Source organism: Quercus lobata, chromosome 4 (genome assembly GCF_001633185.2).
Source record: "Quercus lobata isolate SW786 chromosome 4, ValleyOak3.0 Primary Assembly, whole genome shotgun sequence".
Classification (NCBI taxonomy): Eukaryota; Viridiplantae; Streptophyta; class Magnoliopsida; order Fagales; family Fagaceae; genus Quercus; species Quercus lobata.
In genome coordinates this window covers 48,490,924-48,513,274 of record NC_044907.1, presented here as the reverse complement: position 1 = coordinate 48,513,274, position 22,351 = coordinate 48,490,924, and the positions used below count along the sequence as shown (strand labels likewise).

The window sequence follows — 22,351 nt, the reverse complement described above, 5'->3', positions numbered from 1 at the left end:
ATTTGAAAACAGTTTATTTAGCTGAAACTGAAAACTTTTTGCTGAAAGTATTGTAGATAAAGATAAAAGTTAGCTGAATAATACAGTGAGATCCATGAATAGTACCAAAAAGTGCAGTGTGACTCATGAATAGTAGCAAAAATAAGCTAAAATTGTAAATAAGCTAAAATTTTCAGCTTGTCCCAAACAGATATTCTAGTAAATTAAGTATTCTCAAATATACATGCATGAATGAAGTGGATTGTAGGGAAAATTTAAGTCATTTAATTTCCAATTGGTGCTTCCTTTGAAAATACTCAAATGGTATGCATTGGTAGATTGGGAGGTTTAACTGATCCAGTAGGTAGGTGTCCTAGGCATTGGTATTTTGTTAGCTCAATGTTCGAAATATTTTTGTGATTTAAAATTATGTTATCAAGGTGTGGAAGTACAGGTATGAAAAATTAAATTCTCAATTAAATGGAGGATTTCTAGTTCAAATTTGAGTATGTCCGAAAAACCCCATGGCTAGGAAATTCGAAACACTGAGTTATCTACTCATGTTGAAGTACCTTAATGCATTTAGTGCTTTGAGTACATTTTGTCATTTTTGTTTGAATTTATGGAAGGAGATATAAAAAAGGTCATGGTTGGGACGTGGGAGTAGAGTAGGTGGTAGACATTGAGGATTTTCGGAGTATGTGAAGCTTAGGCGCTGGAAAGCCATCCTTGAATGGGGAGAAATTTGTTGCGAGTACCCAGTTTTGTGATGTTTCGGAGTATGTGAAGCTTAGGCTCTTGTTTTTTCGGCTCGGGCACCAAGATAAGAAAATTATGGATGTGTTTGAATTGAACTTATTGTTACTGAAATTTAAAACTGAAAATTGAAAATACTGTAGTAAAATAATTTTTAAATGTGTAAATAGTACCGTGGAACCTATTTTTAATATTTTTTAATGAATAAAATGGCTGTGGGTCTCATAAACAGTACTGCTACAATACCACTACAGTACTGCTACAGTTCCGCTAAGAGAGTGAAAACGCAGACGCAACAAAGTTAAGTGCATTCCAAACGAGCACTATGTTTTGAAGATGTTCGGAAGGTCATTTCACTTTTTGAAAAGCTTATATTTCATTAAATTGATTTAATACGAACTTTATGTACATATTAATTTTTTTTTTTCTCAAAAATAAAGGCAACTAGTGAATATGTTATATAAATTATATTTAAATTTTATGGAAGATGATTAATTTGAGAAGAAAGATTTATTTTCATGATCAAGTCATATTGTATGTTGTAAACGAAAATCGTAATTTATTCTAATTTCAAGCCCAGTCAACCATCTAAGTTACTAGGGTTTCGTGCCACTAAAGCCAACCTAAAAAAAAAAAAAAAAAAAAAAAAAAAACCTAGTGAATGTGATTAAAGACTTTTGGAGAGTCGTGTTTTTGATCTAGGTTATTTGTACCAAGCTCTCTCAACACATTATCTATAGATCAAGATTGAAGAAACTAAAGATCCAATGAACCAAAAGTTAATGGATTTAGAATTCTCAAGTTGATGGAACAAAATTTTCAAGTGGGTACTTAGAAGCATGAGCGGGAAGTTTACATACAGCAGTTCAAATATAGTAGTCCATGGATTTATATCTGTGTTAGGTGGTAATGACAGTAAATTCTACAGGTGACAACAATTTAGAATAGGGTTATAATATATGGTAAAACACTACTCATAGGTTCATCACTAGCAAACTATCTTATATTGAAAGCAATGTGAAGATTCTTGTTACGTTTCAAAAGTTTTAATTATCAAGAAAACTTTAAAACTGTACTCATCCAAGCATAGTTGATATCAAGAAAAGCCCAAACTTTAAAACTGTACTCATCACGTATGGAAGCCAAAATCTCATCCAATAAGAAATTAAAGGGAGACACCCTTGAAGAGGAGAGTTTTTAAGGGAAAAGGGTTTTAAACTAAAGCCCATCAATGACAAAAACATATTGAATGATTATAAATAGAGAAGTATTACCAACGAGTACTGGAAGTGCTTCTCCTTCTTCAATTGATTCTTGGGGTTCTTCAGTTGCTTCATCGCAAAAATGACTAATAACAAATGTACGTTTTTAGATCCCTTAAAATACAATCAAATTAACCTAGTCAATTAGTCAAGTGATTACTTAGTCAAATTATTCAAATCTAGGTTAACACAAATATATCATATCATTTTAAAGTGCGGAAAATAAATAATACAATGATATGATAACTTAGGAAAACCAAACCGATAAAAAACCTGGGGAGGATTTAACCTAGCTATCCTTAAGGTAAAACAGATCCACTATAGAGAATTGAAGTTTACACAATAGAGACTTAGGCCACTAACATCCTATTGCTAACTCGAGTAGGAAACTTACTACCACGACCACGTGACAACTCCGAGTCCATAGACTACTTCTCTCTTAGATTCACAGCAAGCACAAGTACTCCTACTTGTGTATCTTTAAGCTCTTTATTCAGCAACCGAACTGATCATCAAGCTCTTGACATAATCTTGATTCTTGATAACCCTAAGTATATGTGAAGACAAACATCTCTAGATATCACAAGAAATTCACATGCACAGCATAAACAACAACAACAAAATATGGCTAGGGTTTTTCCTTTTATACTTAAGGCAAAACATAAAAACCTACACGTCAAACAGGCTTGGGTTGTGTTGAAAATTTCTGCAGAAAAACAATTTGCACGAGCTTCGATAGATTGAGTCTAATTCTCGATTGATCAAGCCAGGCAGATTTACACAGTAAATCCTGTAGTACACTCGATTCCAACTTTACACATAAACATATTTTAAGCAAGTCTAAAACAAGACTAAACATTTTGATCATGGTTTGCCAAGATTACAAAATGAAGTTCTAATACATTTAAACCTAAAGTCTTAGAACCTAACAAACTCCCCCTTTGGCAATCCGTGACAAAACACAAACTAAACAAAATGCTTAAAGTTTACAAAAACAGCTCATTACAATAACATTGTCCAACAAAAACAAATTCAACCTTACTACTATCTATCAGTTGCAAGTGTAGACAGCAGTACGACTGAATCAACCTGTATATTTTTGTAACACTTAACAAACACATAAACGCATGTGTGGAAAATACAAATAAAAAAAAATAAATTCTTGATTTAACATAAACATAAACTACAAGACATATATCATGAATAACCTCATAAATATAAATCAATAATCAATGTAGCACAATGTGAAATAAGAAACAGATATAAATACATCATAGTATCTCCCCCTATCATAGACAACTCAAATAAATCAAAATACATCATGAGCCAAAAAAAATATAAAAACAAGATGAAGCACCTAGATACAATCTGATGAACTCTGGGATATCAGTGGACTGAAAATGCCGGGCCTTGATAAACTTGCGACTGGATCCTGAGAAAACAAGTAAAAACTCAGAGGAGACCGGTGGAAGCCGGCCAAAAACCCTCCGATGGTGAAGTTAGTCTCTGACTGAAAAATGTAAACTCAGTTTCTCAAGAACAGAATGGCTTACTCTTTCATTGGTGTGTGCTTATATAGTATGCGGGAAGCGGTTACTTGTTTGGTAACCGTTCCTACAGTTGAGGAATCCAACAGGCTCGGAAGTAACTTCCGTAACTGACATAGAAGTTTGCATTTCACAACGGTTGGGCTTGACTAGTGATGGTACGTTCTTCCACTCGGCGGAGACGTGGTAACCTCCCTTGTCCTTTATGGACGAGGGGATGGTAGCAAGCTCGTCCGTCCTTTATGGACGGACGAATGGTAGAAAGCCCGTCTATCCTCAAGGACAAACAGACGATAGTGAGCTCGTCTGTCCTTAAGGACAGACGGACGAGCTGGCAAATATATACCTCATGTCTATCCTTTAGACGACGCATATGGACGGGAGATGACTTAGCGAATTTTCGTTGCACATCAGTTGCCCCCTCGTTCATATGGGTCGTCTAAGGAGGCGAACAACCAGGCATTGTACCTAGAAAGCCCATACGTCGAGATGCCACGTGTCACATTCTCATTGGTGATGAGTCTCGTCGATTCATTTTTTGAGATGAATGCCACGTGTCACTTCCTGATTGGTTGTGTCGTTTTGTATGCCCAAGTCAATTTTCTATAAATAGGGGAATTCCTCCGTTGCCCTCAGCATTTCTAAGATTTTCGTTCTTTGACATTCCTCGTCTAGAGCATCGTCTAGGAATTTCCTCCCGTCCGTAGCCTTCATTCGTCTTAGAGCCAGGTATTCCCTCTTCTCTCGTCTTTTAGGTTTTTTGATCTTTTCTAAAAAATGTCATCTACCGACAATCTAGAAAAGGCCATAGACGAGTACCAATCCGAGTCCAATACTAGTTCTAGTGGTTCTAGTAGTAGTGATGGGGGGAACTCTACGGACGAGGAATATGTTTCCGACGTCCCTGGGTTTCCCTTAGAGGCTATACAACAAGAATTTAGGAAGGCCTCAGGGTCCCAGGCAGGTACTTCGTCCAGGATTTCCCCGTCTGTCCCTTCGTCTATCCCTTTGGACGAGGAGGAGGTTACTGTATTTAGTTGTGCAATAGACATACCTTCTAAAACAGACGAACAAAGGTTAGATAATTTGAGGGCATGGTACCAAATCCCAGGCGAGCTTAACCCTAGGTTGCCCGTCCGTGGAGAATGGTGTTGTGATCCTCGTTTTGGGATAGGCGTCTATGAGGCCTATCTTCTGGGGGGTTTGAGATTTCCTTTAAAAGCTTTCATTAGGGAATTACTAGTTAGGTTAGGTTTGGGGGTATGTCAGTTTAACCCAAATGCATGGAGATTGGTCATCTCTATGCAAGTCCTATGGAGAGAGGTGTTTGGGGGGGACCGTCCTCTTACAGTGGACGAGTTCCTCTACTGTTATAAACCCTCCGAAATTCATCAATCCCTTGGCTTTTACTAGTTTACTACCAGGGGCAAAGACTGTAGAATGATTAGGTCCCTACCCTCGTTTGACAGAAAGTGGAAGACGGAGTTTTTCTTCGTCTCCGGGAATTGGGCTAAAACCCTTCAGACGTTGGACGGGACACTTTTGGTTGTTATACTGGGGACCTAGGGAACCTTCATCCTCAGGGTAAGTTTTTTTTTTTTTTTTTTTAGTTATTATTATTATTTTTTGTGTTCTAACTCATTCCTTTACAGCTGTTGGGCGTCCTTCCCTTAGCAAGTTTCACCGTGATCGCATCCACAGAGCTCGTCTATACGCAGATAGGAGTTTCCACTCCCTAGTGACGCTTAGACGACTTGATAAGTGGGGATTTGGTCTTAATCCTTCTGACGAAGCACTCGCGCACGAGATAACAGTAAGGAGAAGTAAGCCTTTAATTCAGGACGTCTTTTACCCTTTCTTTTTATGTTAGTTCTAAAAAACAAAACCCCTTTTTTTTTTTTTTAGGAATGGCAACAATGAAAGGTAATAAGGGAAAAGAGGTTGCTGGCGAGGGGGATCGTCTTGAGGCTGGGGACGCTCGTCTTGACACTGTACCTCAGACTCATCCGTCTGCTGGGGACAAAAGGAAGTCCCTACCGAGGAATTTGGACTTAGGGAGCCTCCCCAGCCGTCGTGACAAAAGAGTGAAACAGTCATCGTCTAAGGTGGCCAAGCCTATCCTGCCTCAGCCTAGTCTCTCCGTCCAAACAATTGATGTGGACGTATCTCTACCTGTGGAGACGACCTCGTCCAAGACCCCTCCTAGGACGATTACGTCTGTCTCGTCTCAGCCCCCGCCGAGGGTATCTTCGAACATAGTTGAAAACGAAGATTTGGCTTGGCAACGTTTCCAAGAAACTGTGAAGGACGAGGACATACATGCTTGTTATGACATGTCTTTAAAAGATTTTGAACATTCTGGTGTTCATGATCTTTTTAAGGTAAATTTTCTTTCGTCTTGCCTTTATTATTTCACTATCTTTTGGTCGTCTTAACCAAGCATTTCTCTTTTGCAGGCCATGTCCAAGTTCATCACAGCGTCTAGGCAAGCCATTGAGTTGGACAAGACGAGAATTTTGCTAGAGACGACCATAAAAAGCGTGAGGGACGAGAGTAAGAAATGGGTTGGGGTTGCTGCTGAGGCTAAGGAGAAGGAAGCAGAGCAGTAAAATTTGATCGCAGAGGTGAAGGCCGCTGTGGTGGAGAAAGATTCTCGTCTTGACCACCTTCAAGTGAAGAATGACGAGCTGAGTACTTCCCTCTCCAAGGCTAAGGACGATGCCATTGAGGAGTTCAAAGCGTCCAAGGAATTCACAGACTTACTAGACCGCAACTATGCAGCGGGTTTTGAAGATTTCAGGATGGACGCTGTTGAAAACTTCCCTGAGGTGGACTTCAGCTCTATCAAACTTAATTTGAACGCTGCTACCAGCTCTCTTCTCCAAACCAACTCTGAGGACGTTAATATTGAAGACGATGCCTCCACCTAGCCACCCACTGCCCCTCCTACTTAAGAACAAGTTTTTTTTTTTTTTTTTTTTGTCTGATCCTTTGTTTTGGGATCTTTTGATGTAATTCAAGTACACTGAACTCGACCAAAGTTTTTAGGACGAGGTATTGAAACTAGTTCTTCGCAAGGGTGTTTGGACGTTGGTTGTTCGCCCTTCGAACAGTTGGTGGATTTTATTTCTTTTATGTATGGACGAGATTTTTCATTTCGTATGCATGGCTTCATACTTTACTCATCCATATTTGGTGTGTTTAAACCATCTATTAAAACTTCAATGGTTATTTCTCGTCCTTAGACTAAAATTTCTTTTATGCGCCCTGATCGTCCACAGATTTACGGACCTTTCTCGTCCATGTACGGGCTGTCTCAAAAACCTCGTCTATGGGCCTTACTGTTTAGGGCCTGGATGTGCATTATGCCTCGTCCTTTATCCTAATTGTTTTAAGGCTTGGACGCACATTTTGCCTTGTGTACAGACGAATTTGCCAAGTTGGGTTCTCCCTTGTCCTTTGATCTGGACGATGATACCTCATCTTTGCTTTACCCTCATGGATGAATACTCCGGGCTTATTATAGGCTGTACCTCGTCCTTTAATTAGGATGGGTGCCTTGATCTTGCTTTTCCTTCAGGAAAGCTTTAGACGTTACATCTCCGCGTCCAGAGAATTTATTCGTCCCATTGACAGTTGAAAAATATCTCGTTCCTAGCCACCTTCTAGGTTAGCTTTGAACGAGAGTAGCATGGAGAGTTCGAATTTCACACAAAACAATTTGTACATTACACATATCGTTTACAGATAGGGCACATACATGCTTGTGCCTTTTATTTAGTTAACTTCATAGCTTCGTTCAGAATCATGATAAAAAACCACAACATAAATAACAAAGCAATAGTATCAAACATATAATTAAACATAAGTAGAATATAAAAGAGTAGCAAGCTCCAAGCTCGTCCACAGTGATACTCGTTCTGGCTCATTTTTACTGGTAGTACTTCCTCAGGTGCTCCACGTTCCAAGGATGTTCTAGCTTTCTCCCGTCCAGGGCCTCCAAATAATAGGATCCTTGTCTTTTAAAGTTGATGACTCTATAGGGTCCCTCCCAATTGGGGCTCAATTTCCCATGAGCTGGATTTTTGGTTGCCAAGGAGACCTTTCTCAGGACGAGATCTCCTATGTTAAAGCGCCTTGGTTTCACCATTGCATCATATTGCCTAGCCATGAGGTTCTTGTACTTCGTTGCCCTGTGCTCTGCTTCTGTCCTCACTTCGTCTATAAGATCGAGGTTCAGACGGAGTTACTCCTCATTATCCTTGTCGTGATATGATATCACCCTATGAGTGGCTATGTGCACTTCCGCAGGTATAACTGCTTCGCTCCCATAGGCTAGGTTAAAAGGGGTTTCCCCTGTAGGGGTCCTCACCGTCGTCTTGTATGCCCATAGGACACCAGGTAACTCATCTGGCCATATTCCCTTTGCCCCCTCAAGACGAGTCTTGATGATTTTCAGCAAGGATCAGTTTGCAAGCTCAGCCTGACCGTTTGCTTGTGGATGGGCGGGAGAGGAGTAGTGATTGTGGATTCCGAAGTGTTGACAAAAGTCCCTGAAAAGGGTATTGTCAAATTGCCGCCCATTGTCGGATACTAGTACCTTGGGTACTCCAAACCTGCATAGTATATTTTTCCAGACGAAGTTCTTTACATTCTGCTGGGTAATGCTTGCCAATGGTTCTGCTTCCACCCACTTCGTGAAGTAGTCAATCCCTACCACCAAAAATTTCATCTGTTTAGTTCAAAGTGGAAAAGGACCCAGGATGTCTATGCCCCATTGAGCAAAGGGCCACGGGGCCATCATTGGGGTGAGATACTCTGATGGTTGCCTGGGGATATTGCTGAATTGTTGGCATTTGTCACATGCCTTGACATAAGCTTTTGCATCCGCTTGGACAGTTGGCCAATAGTACCCTGCACGAACGACTTTATGGACGAGCGTTCTGGCTCCCGAATGGTTTCCACAAGCTCCTTCATGAACTTCCCTTAGCACATAGTTCGCCTCCTCTGGGGCCAGACACCTAAGATAAGGTTGAGAAAAGCCCCTCTTATAAAGAACTTCGTCCATAAAGACGTACCTAGCAGCTTTCATCCTGAGTTTTTTAGCTTCGTCTTTTGCTTCCGGAAGTCTCCCGTCCTTCAGATACGAGACGATTGGGGTCATCCAATTTTCTTCATTCCCTATTTGCTGCACTTCCGGGAGATCTACACTCGGGACGTACTGAATTTCATCATACTCGTCGATTGTTCCGGTTGCTGAGGCTTCCTTCGCTAAGGTATCTGCTTTCGCATTTTCTTCCCTCGGAATTTGAATGAAGTTAGCTTTTTTGAATTTTTTCACAAGCTGTAATATCTTCTCCAAGTACTTTTTCATTCGTTCTTCTTTCGCCTTATATGTCCCATTTATTTGGCCCATTACCAACGAAGAGTCTCCCAGGACGAGAACTGACTCCGCTTTTACAGACTTAGCCAATTCTAGCCCTTTAAGCAGAGCTTCATACTCCACCTCATTGTTAGTTGGTCGATATTGCAGACGGACTCTATGCTTCAACTTGTCTCCTTCAGGGGATTGCAAAACCACCCCTACTCCTCCTGCATGCTGTGTGGACGAGCCATCTACATGGACCACCCACCTTTTATCCTCCTGCACTTCATCATCGCATCTTGGCGCGAACTCCGCAATAAAATCTGCCAGGGCTTGAGCCTTAATAACATGTCTTGGTTGGTATCAAATATCAAACTCGCTGAGTTCGATAGCCCATTGGATCAGATGTCCTGCGGCTTCCAACTTGTTCATAGCTTTCTTAAATGGGTGATCTGTCATAACATTGATTACATGGGCTTGGAAGTAGTGTCTTAACTTCCTGGAAGCCGTGATGAGCGCGAAGGCCAGCTTTTCTATTAGCGGATATCGCCCTTCCGCCCCCCTCAATGCCCTACTGGTGTAGTACATTGGCTTTTGCATTTTTGCTTCCTCTCTTATCAGTGCTGAGCTCACAGCATGCGGGGTCACCGCCAGGTATAAAAACAGTTCCTCTCCTACCACGGATGGACTTAGCAACGGGGGCGTGACAAGATACGTCTTCAAATCTTGGAAGGCTCTTTGGTACTCGTCCGTCCATTCGAATGCTTTCTTTAGAATCTTGAAAAATGGCAAACACTTGTCAGTAGCTTTGGAGACAAACCTGTTGAGGGTGGCAACTCGCCCGGTGAGAGATTGAACTTCTTTAATATTCTGCAGAGGCTTCATTTCTAGGATTGCCTTGATCTTTTCCGAGTTTGCCTCGATCCCCCTGTGTGAGACCATAAATCCAAGAAATTTTCTCGATGCTACTCCGAAAGCACATTTGCTGGGGTTCAATTTCATATTGTATTGCCTGAGTGTGTTGAAGGTTTCTTGTAAGTCGTCTAGATGTTTACACTCTTCCAAACTTTTCACTAACATATCATCCACATACACTTCGACATTTCGCCCAATCTGAGGACGGAACATGTGATTGACCAGTCGTTGATACGTTGCTCCAGCATTTTTCAAGCCGAAGGGAATTACTTCATAACAGAACAAGCCCTGACTAGTAACAAATGAGGTCTTCTCCTGGTCAACCTCGTCCATCCGTATCTGGTTGTATCCTGAGAAAGCGTCCATAAAACTAAGCAGTTTATGGCCCGTGGTTGAGTCCACCAGCTGATCAATGCGTGGTAATGGATAGCTATCTTTTGGGCAAGCCTTGTTCAGATCAGTAAAATCCACACACATCCTCCACTTGCCGTTCGCCTTTTTGACCATCACTACATTGGCCAACCAATCTGGATAGTACACCTCTCAGATAAACTTCGTTGCCATCAATTTTTGAACCTCGTCTTTAATAGCATTATCTCTCTTAGGAGCAAACACCCTTTTCTTTTGTCGTATTGGCTTCGAGGATGGACATACGTTCAGGCGATGGGTGATGACATTAGGATCTATTCCAGGCATATCCTCATGACTCCAAGCAAATACATCTATGTTCTTCCTTAAAAACTGGACAAGATCCTCTTTAATCCCTCCTTCTAGACCTGCCCGCACCTTGGTACACCTCTCAGGGTTCCTTTCATCTAAGGGAATATTTTCCAACACTTCAATAGGTTCTACCTCGACCCTTTTTTCTTCAATAGTCATGGTCTGCACTTGCTCGTCTGTGGCCAACATAGCCAAGTAACACTCTCTCACTGCCAGTTGATCTCCTTGCACTTGTCCTACTCCATAGTCTGTTGGGAACTTGACTGATAGGTGATAGGTGGACGTAACTGCTTTCCAACTATTTAAAATTGGCCTCCCAATTATGGCATTATAGGAAGACGAACAGTCTACTACCAGGAAACTCAGGTCCTTGGTGACTTGCTGTGGATATGCCCCAACTACCACTGGTAATGTAACAGTACCCACGGGCTGCACCTTCATTCCACCAAAACCTACTAATGGAGAATTCACCGAACGAAGACGGTCTCGTCCTAACTTCATCTGCTGAAAAGCTGGAAGATACAGGATATCTGCCGAACTTCCATTATCAACGAGTACCCTTCTGGTTGTGTAGTCAGCGATGAGTAAGGTAATGACAATAGCATCGTCATGAGGATGGTGGATTCTTTCAGCTTCTTCTTCGGTGAACGTGATTGCCTGTTCGTCCGTATTCCTATCTCTAGGTGGTTGTCCAGAGAGTTGGATGCTCTGCACCACCTTCAGATATGTTTTCCTGGACCTGGACGACTGAACTATAGAGCTCCCTCCGACAATAACTCTGATTTCTCCGAGAGGTGGCCGTGACGACTCTTCAGCTTTTCCCTTAAGTTTTTCATCCTTGTGGTCTCGTCCTAGGAAACTTCTTAGCTTCCCCTGCCTTATAAGATTCTCAATCTGCTGCTTTAGATCAAAACATTCGTCCGTATCATGCCCATGGTCTCTATGGAAGCGACAATACTTGTTTCTATTGCGCTTATTTGGATCTCCATTCATTTTTTCTGGCCACTTCAAGGAAGGATCATCCTTGATTTGCATTAGGACTTGATCAAGTGGCATGTTCAATGGTGTATACTACTGACTTCGTGCTGAGGGGCCTGCCTTCCTGTCACGATCCTTTTTGTCTTCTGTTCGTCCTTTCTTAAGACGAGGACCTTATTCTGAGTGGCGAGTGGGGTTAGCATCCATTTTCTCAATTCTCTTCCTCTTCTTGGCTATGATAGCATCCTCCGCATTTATAAAATTCTGGGCTGAGTGGACGAGTTCGGCCATGGTCTGAGGCTCTTGCTCATATAGCTTGTGGATGAACAAGTCAGAGTGAACCCCATTGTGGAAAGTCATCAAGAGGAGCTTGTCATCCATCTCGTCCACTGCTAAAGCTTCCCTATTGAACCGCGTAATGAACAACCGCAAACTTTCATTCTCCCCTTGTTCTATGGTCAGCAAACTAGACGAGGAACGCTTGTGCCTCTGTCCTCCGATGAAATTGTTGACAAACAACTTGCTTAATTCTTCGAAGGACGTTACCGTGCTCGGAGGTATTTTGCTGAACCACACTCGTGCGGGTCCTTTAAGGGTAGTGGGGAAAGCTCTGCACATTATTTCATCCGGAACCCCTTGAAGATGCATAGTAGTTTTGAAGGTGGCAATGTGATCAAATGGATCTCGCGTCCCATCATATGAATCTAAGGAAGGCATCTTGAATTTCGGTGGCAAAGGGTGAGCATTGATGGAAGGCACAAAAGGGGAGTCAGTCCTATGAACCAAGTCCTCTACGAGGTTGGTCCTCTTCATATTTTCCTTCATCTCATCCATAGTTCTTCTCATTTGGTCCATCTCCCTTTCCAAGTGAGGCACCCTCCTTGAAGGGGTACCCCTTGACTGGCTTTCAAACTCGACATTCCTCTCATCTTGGCTCTGGGCCTGTCTTCCAACGTTCTCATCGCGATGCTGCCTCCTCATGTTAAGTTCTCTAACCAACTCCTGGTTCTGATAGGTCAATTCTGCCATAGTAGCAGCCATGGATTGCACGTGTTGGACAGAAGGTGGTTGTACGGTAGGCACCGATTGACGGTCGCCTCTGCTTTCTTGAGGGCCTGGGCTGGTAGCCCTTGACCTTGTTCGGACCATTTCAGCCCTTATGTCCAAGAAAGAAATCGCAGAATCCAACAATGGAATTCAAACGTTATTCTTTTCCACAGATGGCGCCAACTGATGAACTCTGGGATATCAGTGGACTAAAAATGCCGGGCCTTGATAAACTTGCGACTGGATCCTGAGAAAACAAGTAAAAACTCAGAGGAGACCGGTGGAAGCCGGCCAAGAACCCTCCGATGGTGAAGTTAGTCTCTGACTGAAAAATGTAAACTCAGTTTCTCAAGAACAAAATGGCTTACTCTTTCATTGGCGTGTGCTTATATAGTATGCGGGAAGCGGTTACTTGTTTGGTAATCGTTCCTACAGTTGAGGAATCCAACAGGCTCGAAAGTAACTTCCGTAACTGACGTAGAAGTTTGCATTTCACAACGGTTGGGCTTGACTGGTGACGGTACGTTCTTCCACTCGGCGGAGACGTGGTAACCTCCCTTGTCCTTTATGGACGAGGGGATGGTAGCAAGCTCGTCCGTCCTTTATGGATGGACGAACGGTAGAAAGCCCGTCTATCCTCAAGGACAGACGGACGATAGTGAGCTCGTCTGTCCTTAAGGACAGACGGACGAGCTGGCAAAGATATACCTCATGTCTATCCTTTGGACGACGCATATGGACGGGAGATGACTTAGCGAATTTTCGTTGCACATCACAATCTAAAGCTCCACAGCTCTAAAAACAACAAAAACTCCCCTTATCAACAAAATCTCCTATCCATATGTACTCCCCCTTTTTTGTGACGAATTGCCAAAGGGCAATCACTCATCATCAAAAGGAGGTGGTAGAGGTGACTGTCGAATACTCGCCAAATCTACTCTCAAGGTCTAAAGCTTGGCAAGCACGTTCACCAAAAGTTGACCATGAGCCACCTGAACAGTTATGACAATCTCCAACATACGACGAATGTCCGAATCATCCGAAGTAGAAGGTGGAGGAGTAGCAACAGCAATCAGATCCACATAGGCATCAGCAGCCGGATCACTTGTAGGAGGAGGAGAAGGAGGAGGTGCAACACCCGAAGAGGAAGAATCTACTCTAGGGCGTTTAAAGGTAGCTCGCATCTGAGCAGCTCTCTACTGAAGGAAGGTGGCACCTATAGGAGCTATAATATGCACAGGCTCAAAAGCAGGAAAAGACTCTAATCCTAAATGTAGCAAAATCCTATGAATAAAATCAGGGAAGAAAAGAGCATGAGCAGAAGAACTACTCCTATGAACCACAACCAAAGAACGAATGAAAAGATGAGAAAAGCTTATAGAAGCGTCTGTGACAAGAGCATACAAAAATGCACATCTTTCTAAAGGAATAGTATGCAAATGAGAGATGGGCCAGATCGAATGGCAAGAAATCCGAAAAAAGAGATAATGAATCTCGGTCAACTCATGAGAGGTGATCCGAGAGTCAGAACCCCACTAGATAGAAGATCCAGTAAGATATGACATGATGTCATCTAGGGGAGGAGACTCATTGTAAGGATAGATGGGATGTTGGACCTTAGGCACCCCAAGAGTAGAGGCCACTACCGTAGGAGTAATGGTGTACTCTTCACCCCGTATCCAACTCTTCACATACTAAGTGTTGGAATCATTGGAGTGGACAGGGAGATTCGATTAAAACTCTCTAATCAAGGTAGCCGGTGGAGGATGATCAACATCCAACAAAGGCAACCAGCCCCTACGCTCAAAGTTTCTCCTAATCTCTGGGTCTAGCTCATCTAAAACTACTTTCCACTCAGCCCACACATTCCTAAGAATGTTCAGCTTCTTAAACGTCTCCTGGTTTTTCTCACTCAGAAACCACTCATTATCAAAGGTAGGAGAAGAAGAAGAGGTGGATGTCCTATTGGCTCTAGTCTTCCTAACCATGATTCTAAAGATCAGCAAGGATAGATAGAATAAAGACAAAAGACAAAAACAATATAGAATATAACAATTTATATGATGCATGAACAGAATTAACACATGATGCATGCTCTAATGCAGTGAGAAAAAGTTCAATTTCATTGTAAAATCACAAAATTGGCTTGAGCATAGAGTTTATATCCAAAAACCCCAAATTTTGAAAACCCACTTTCACAAATTTCAACAAATTGACCAATTGATCATTACACAAGATAGAGAACAGATTATAATGATCAAATTAATCAATCTAACAAGCCAATTTCATCAAATTATGCTCAATTTAACAAAATCCCTAATTCGGGTAGTTTCAAGCCCTAGAAAATCCAATTTTTCCCAATTCATCAAATTAAACCTTAAAGAATAGTTTAATATCATCCAACAACAAAAACCCATTGATCAATTTTGAAAGAAAATAGCTAGAACATCAAAAACCCCAAATTTTATGAAGTCTGAAAATTCTCCCTTAAATGCATGAAAAATGAAAAGAAATTGAAAAATGAAGGGCAAAAAGGTCTTACCGGCCTTAGAAGTCAAAAACCCTTGAAGAAATTTGAGGGAAAACGACAAAAAAATGTGCTTTGAGCCTTGACCAATCGAAGAGAGAGAGAAAGAACTTTTGAAAAAGTTTGAATAGTGACAATCACATGAAAAACTTATGTTTTTAAAAACTCTCTGAACAATTTTCGATTGATCGAAAAACAGAATCGATCGATCGAAAATTACATTCGATTGATCCAGAACCAATCAAGCCAGGCAGATTGAAAACAATTTTTTTAATCGCAATTTTGATTAGTCGAGAGACAGGTTCGATCGATTGAAATTCTAGAAAAAATAAATTTTTGAAAAACAGAGCAATTTTATGCAGAAACTCCTCAAAGCATAGTATTTTATGAATAGAATGCATGAGTATAAGATAAAATGCAAAAGCACTTGTATTGAACCCAAATCTCTCAAAAATAAGATTTTCAATCAATTTTCCTTAAATTCTCAAACTTTAAACACATTTTGCATTATAATCAAGGAATTTTCAATCTTGGATGGCCAAAACAAGATCACACACAATAACATGTACAAAGTTTAGCAAAGAGTAACTTGTATAGTATGTATAGCTAGCAGAAGCTTGAGATACATGTGAGGTGATATATGAATAGTAATCAAACACAATTTCTACAAAATTCATCACATAAATTTGAAAGAGACTGTCACCTAAAGAGTTACATCATATAACTCCCACATCTCCTAGAAAACAAGCTTGCAATCATGTAAGTTTCTTAATTTGCCTCATATTGTACACACCAATTTTATTTGATCAGAAACTTATCAAAATAGTCAGGATAATGTACACACCAATTTTAATTGATTGAATTAATTATAGTCCAATAATGTACACACCAATTTTAGCATTTAAACTAAGGCTACACCTTATGTTCTTTTTGTACATGTACTACACTTTCTCGAGCACAAAATCTCATGATATACACTAAGGTGTTCATAATTGGCTAGTAAACAGTGGTGAGATGGTTATTTATGCCTTTCTCAATAAGTTCAAGTCCAACAATCAAAGGCATGTGACCTCAAGATCAAGAAAAAATGATCAAAAACTATAAACATCTTCCCACACAACATGCACTACAAAGCTTAAACTAGTAAAGTGCAATAAATAAGCTTATCCAAGCTAAACAAGGTACAAAGACATGTTATGTAAAGATAAATTGGCCAACCTTCATTTCAAATCCAAGAAATAATGCAAAACACATTTTGATTCCCTTTTCCCTTTTTTTGTTTTGATTTTTTTTTTTTTGAAAAGAAATAACAAAAAAAAAACCTAGAATGAAATGCATGAATGTTATGCAATGTAAATCCTAGAAAAGCAAAGAAAACAAAAACTACAAAGAAGTATGGTCACAAAAAGTAGAGTGATGAAGCACAAGGATAATGAAAGCCAAAGAAGATCAGGGACATAGAATCACACCAATTACTTGACAAAGTGTCTCAAACTTACTTCTATTAGTAGGGATATACTCAAGAGCCACAATCTTTCTTTCAACAAGATCCATAATAAAGTGATATCGAATCTCTATGTGTTTAGTCTTAGAGTATTGAACAGGGTTCTTAGAGATATCAATAGCACTAGAATTATCACAATAAACAACCATGGTGTATTGTGTTATCCCATAATCACTTAAAAGCTTTTTCATCCAAAGAAGTTGTGAACAACAACTTCTAGCAACAATCTATTTTGCTTCTGGAGTAGACAGAGAGACAAAATTTTGCTTTTTACTCATCCAAGCAACAAGATTGGCTCCTACATAAAAACACCCACTAGTGGTGCTTTTTCTATCATCGGCATTGCCGGCCCAATCTAAATCAAAAAAACCAGTAAGAGACAAATTTGACTCTTTACTATAGAACAATCCATAATCACAAGTTCAACTAGCATATTTTATGATTCTTTTAACAGCATTCAAATGTGAAACCTTAGGATTAGATTGAAATTTAGAGCATACACCAACACTGAAAGCAATATCTAGAAGAATTGTAATTAAATACAATAGACAACCAATCATGCTTTTGTATAACGTAACATCAACAAACTCACCCGATGGATTATTGGTTAACTTTGCATTAGTAGCCATTGGTGTTCTAGCATCTGCAGCCTTGTCAAGTCCAAATCTCTTGACTAGATTTCTAACATACTTAGCTTGGTTGATGTAGATTCCAGAATCTGTTTGCTTCACCTACAATCCCAAGAAATAAGTTAGTTCACCAACCATACTCATTTCAAACATCACCTTCATTTCATTTGCAAAAGATTGAGCAGGAGAATCATTAGTAGCACCAAAAACAATATCATCAACATAAATTTGAGCTACTACAAAGTAATCCTTATCCTTTCATATGAAAAGAGTAGTATCTGCAAATCCACTTTTGAATCCATGCTCAGTGAGATAAGCAGTTCACCTATCATACCATGCCCTGGGAGCTTGTTTCAAACCATAGAGGGCTCTCTTCAACTTGTAAACATCATCTGGTCTATGAGGATCAACAAAACCCTTTGGTTGTTCAACATATACCTCTTCTTGCAACATTCCATTCAAGAACGCACTCTCGACATCCATTTGATACAATTTGAAATTCAGATGACTTGCTATAGCCAAAAGTATCCTAATGGATTCTAGTCTTGCTATCGGTGTAAAAGTCTCATCAAAATAATCCCTTCCACCTATGCATAACCTTGAGTAACAAGTCTTGATTTATTTCTAATAACTGTACCATGTTCATCTGACTTCTTCTTAAAAATCCACTTAATTCCAATCTCATTCACTCCCTTTGGTCTAGGAACTAATTCCCACACATCCTGCTGAACAAATTGATGAAGTTCTTCATGCATGGAATTAACCCAATCATCATCCACCTTTTTCGGTTCAAATTTGGATATATAGCATAAGTGAGTAATTACATTCAAGGCTTTGGATCTCAATCTCATGTTATCATTCACTCCCCAATATATTTGTGACAGAGTGATTTAACTTTACTCTAGAAGATGAACCTTTGACCAGAGATGTGGAGGTACCTTTTTTGTTCAGATGAAAGATTAGGCTCTCTTTGTTCTTATTGAGTTTCATGAACCGGTGTAGATGGTTCTGAACTTGATGGTGCTAAAACAGTATCATTCAAGAACAGTAGCTCTTCATCACTATGCTTCCCAACATAATCATTAGGAATAGAATCCTCAACCTCCATAGTCTTTTCTTAAACCAGAAGAGTATTTTCTGAATGAGGTTCTAAACATAGTTCATCATTGATCACTACATTTAAAGACTCCATGACTATTTTAGTTCTCAGATTGTATACTCTGTATGCTCTACTAGTAGATAAGTATCCCAGAAAGTATCCATTGTTGCTCTTTGCATCAAACTTTTTTAGGTTCTCTCTATCACGCAGAATGTAACAGTCACTGCCAAATATCCAGAAGTATTTGACAACAGACTTCTTTCCTCTCTAGAGTTCATAGGGAGTTTTCTTGGAATTAGGTCTGAAATACACCCAATTAAGTGTATGGCAAGCAGTGTTAACAGCTTCTCCCCAGAAGGAATTGGGCAACTTTTTATTGTGTAACATGACACGAGCCATCTCTTGAACAACCCTATTCTTCTGTTCCACTATTCCATTTTGTTGTGGTGTCTTGGGTGAAGAGAACTCTTGATGTGTGCCTTGATCATTGCAGAAGGTAGCCAGCTTTGTGTTTTCAAATTCTCTTCCATGATCACTTCTAATTCTGGCTATCACAATACCTTTCTCAACTTGTAATTTCTTGCACAAGTGTATCATCTTTTCAGGAGCCTCAGCTTTATCTCTCAAAAGCACAACCCAAGTATATCTAGTAAAATCATCCACAACAACTAAAATATACTTCTTTCCACCTAAACTCTGAACTCTGGCAGGACCCATGATATCAATGTGCAACAACTCAAAAGGTCTGGAAGTTTGAACTTCAATTACAGACGGATGCTTGGACTTCACTTGTTTACCTATCTGACATGGTCCACAGATGCACTTTTCTATCTTCTCAAACTTGGGCAAACCAATAACTGCATCACACTTAGAAATCTTCTCTAATTGCTTGTGACTTGCATGTCCCAGCCGTTGATGCCATAAGTCTACTTAATTGATCTTTGCACTAAAACACTTGTTGCTTATACTAGGTGTTATACCATAATAGTTGTCAGCTGTCCTCACACCAATACACATATAGTCACCTCCTCCATCAAGTATCTCACATTCATACTTGGTGAAGAGAAAATTCAATCCATTGTCACAAATCTGACTGATGCTGAGTAAGTTAGCCTTTAACCTATCAACATACCAGACATCTTCAAAAGCTGGCAACCCTGGAATGTCCACAGTTCCAATGCCTTTGATCACATATTTGCTTCCATCTCCAAACGTGACTATCCCAATCTTTTCTTCAAAGAGTGTCTTGAACAAAGCTTTATTTCCTGTCATATGCCTGGAACAACCACTATCCAAATACCAATGACAAGAATCATGTGCCTTTAAGGCAGTTAAAGCAGTATAATACACATAATTATCATCACATGTAATTATACCAAGATGCTCAAGGAAAGACTAAACAAAAGCAACAAAAGTTACAAACCAAAAGTAGACAAGATGGAACATTAGCAATAAGAACTTCCAAGAATCCATGACAACAGGGGTTAAGGATCAACTCTTAGATCAAAGGATCTAAACAAAATTGAGCTAACCCGCTCTGATACCACTTGTACGTTTTTAGACCCCTTAAAACACAATCAGATTAACCTAGTCAATTAGCCAAGTGATTACTTAGTCAAATTATTCAAATCTAGGTTAATATAAATATATCATATCATTGTAAAGTGCGGAAAATAAATAACAAAACTATATGATAACCCAGGAAAACCAAACCAGTAAAAAACATGGGGAGGATTTAACCTATCTATCCTTAAGGTAAAGCAGATCCACTATAGAGAATTGAAGTTTACACAATAGCGACTTAGACCACTAACATCCTATTGCTACCTCAAGTAGGAAACTTACTACCACGACCACGTGATAGTTTTGAGTCCACAGATTACTTCTCTCTTGGATTCACAGCAAGTACAAGTACTCCCACTTGTGTATCTTTAAGCTTTTTATGCAGTAAACAAACTGATCATCAAGCTCTTGACATAATCTTGATTCTTAATAACCCTAAGTATATGTGAAGGCAAACACCTCTAGATCTCACAAGAGATTCACATACACAGCATAAACAACAACAAAACGTGGCTAGGGTTTACACGTCAAACAGGCTTGGGCTGAGTTGGAAATTTTTGCAGAAAAACAATCTGCACGAGTTTCGATCGATCGAGTCTAATTCTCGATCAATCGAGCTAGGCAGATTTATACAGTAAATCCTACAATACACTTAATTCCAACTTTACACATAAACATACTTTAAGCAAGTATAAAACAAGACTAAACATTTTTATCATGGTTTGCCAACATTACAAAATGAAGTTCTAATACATTTAAACCTAAAGTCATATAACCTAACAACAAATAAACTATATTACAAGCACAGGGAAGGAAGGAGACTGAGGTAGAGCATAGGAGGACTAAAATGTACTACCTCGATAAAATGAAACAAGTAATGGTTAAAGTTAAGCAAAAGTACCAACAACAACAAAAGATAATTACCAAGACCCTAAATTCTTAGTCCCAACCTTTCTTAAGGTGGTATATGATTTTTAGGAAGTTGAGTTTGCAGCAAAAATCGTATCTTAGATTCTGTTGTAATTGTAAAAGCTGTCTAGATTTTGGTAAGCATTTTCATTTAAAACAATAACAAAATTTCAAAAAAAAGGTAAGTATCTTTTGACTATCTCATTTAAAAATGTTAGTACATTAAATATACCGATTGTGTGGATGTGCAAAAAATTTGAATATCCAAAATTGTGTAAGTTCAATGGAAAATTGTGTACATAAGATGTATGGATTGTTAGGATTTGCAGAAAATTTGAATTCTGCAGATCTGTTGAATATATAGAATTGCGTAAATTCAGTGAAAATTTGTGTACATTAGATGTACAAATTGTCTAGATTTGCAGAAAATTTAAATTCTGCAGATACGTTGAATGTACAAAATTGCAAAAATTCAACGGGAAATTGTGTACATCAGATGTACAGATTGTCTAGATTTTTGAAAATTTTGAATATCTAGAATTGCGTAAAAATTGGGTAAAATAGATGTATAGATTGTCTGGATTTGCAAAAAATTTGAAATTTGCCGATATGTTGACTGTACAGATTGCATAAATTCAACGAGAAATTGTGTACATTAGATGTAGGGATTGTGTGGCTTTGCAAAAAATTTGAATATCCATAATTGCATAAATTCATCAAGAAATCGTGTACATTAGATGTAGGGATTGTGTGGCTTTGCAGAAAATTTGAATATCCATAATTGCATAAATTCATCAAGAAATCGTGTACATTAGATGTACGGATTGTCTGGATTTATAGAAAATTTGAATATTCAAAATTGCATAAATTCAACAAGAAACTATGTACATTAGATGTATGAATTGTCTGGATTTGTACAAAATTTGAATTCTACGGATATGATAAATGTACAAAATTGCGTAAATTTAACGGAAAATTGTCTACATTAGATGTTCAGGTTGTTTAGATTTGCAAAAAATTTGAAATTCCAGAATTGTGTAAATTCAATGGGAAACTGTGTACATTAGAAGTACAGATTATCAGAATTTGCAGAAAATTTGAATTCTGTAGATATGTTGAATGTATAGAGTTGCGTAAATTTAGCGGTAAATTGTGTACATTAGATGTACAGTATGTTTGATTTGCAGAAAATTAGAATATCTAGAATTTTATAAATTTAATGAAAAATTGTGTACATTAGATGTACAGATTTTTTGAATTTGTAGAAAATTTGAATATCTAGAATTAGGTAAATTCAATGGGAAATTGTGTACATTAGATTTACGGATTGCCTGGATTTGCAGAAAAATTGAATATCCAGAATTGTGAAAATTAAACAGGGAATTGTGTACATTAGATGTACTGATTGTCTGGATTGGCAAAAAATTTGAATATCTAGAATTGCGCAAATTCAACGAAAAATTGTGTACATTAGATTTACCAATTGTCTGGATTTGCAGAAAATTTGAATATCTAGAATTGCGTAAATTCAAAGGGAACTTGTGTACATTG

At 39.1% G+C, this 22,351-nt stretch overlaps 1 protein-coding gene across 1 annotated transcript; it reads right to left on the bottom strand.

Annotated features, from left to right (window-relative positions):
* Positions 1-11,696: 11,696 nt before the first annotated feature.
* Positions 11,697-12,671, bottom strand: LOC115985365. The gene has a single exon (XM_031108310.1). It carries the CDS (start codon positions 12,669-12,671, stop codon positions 11,697-11,699), a length of 975 nt encoding a protein of 324 aa, XP_030964170.1.
* Positions 12,672-22,351: the final 9,680 nt, after the last annotated feature.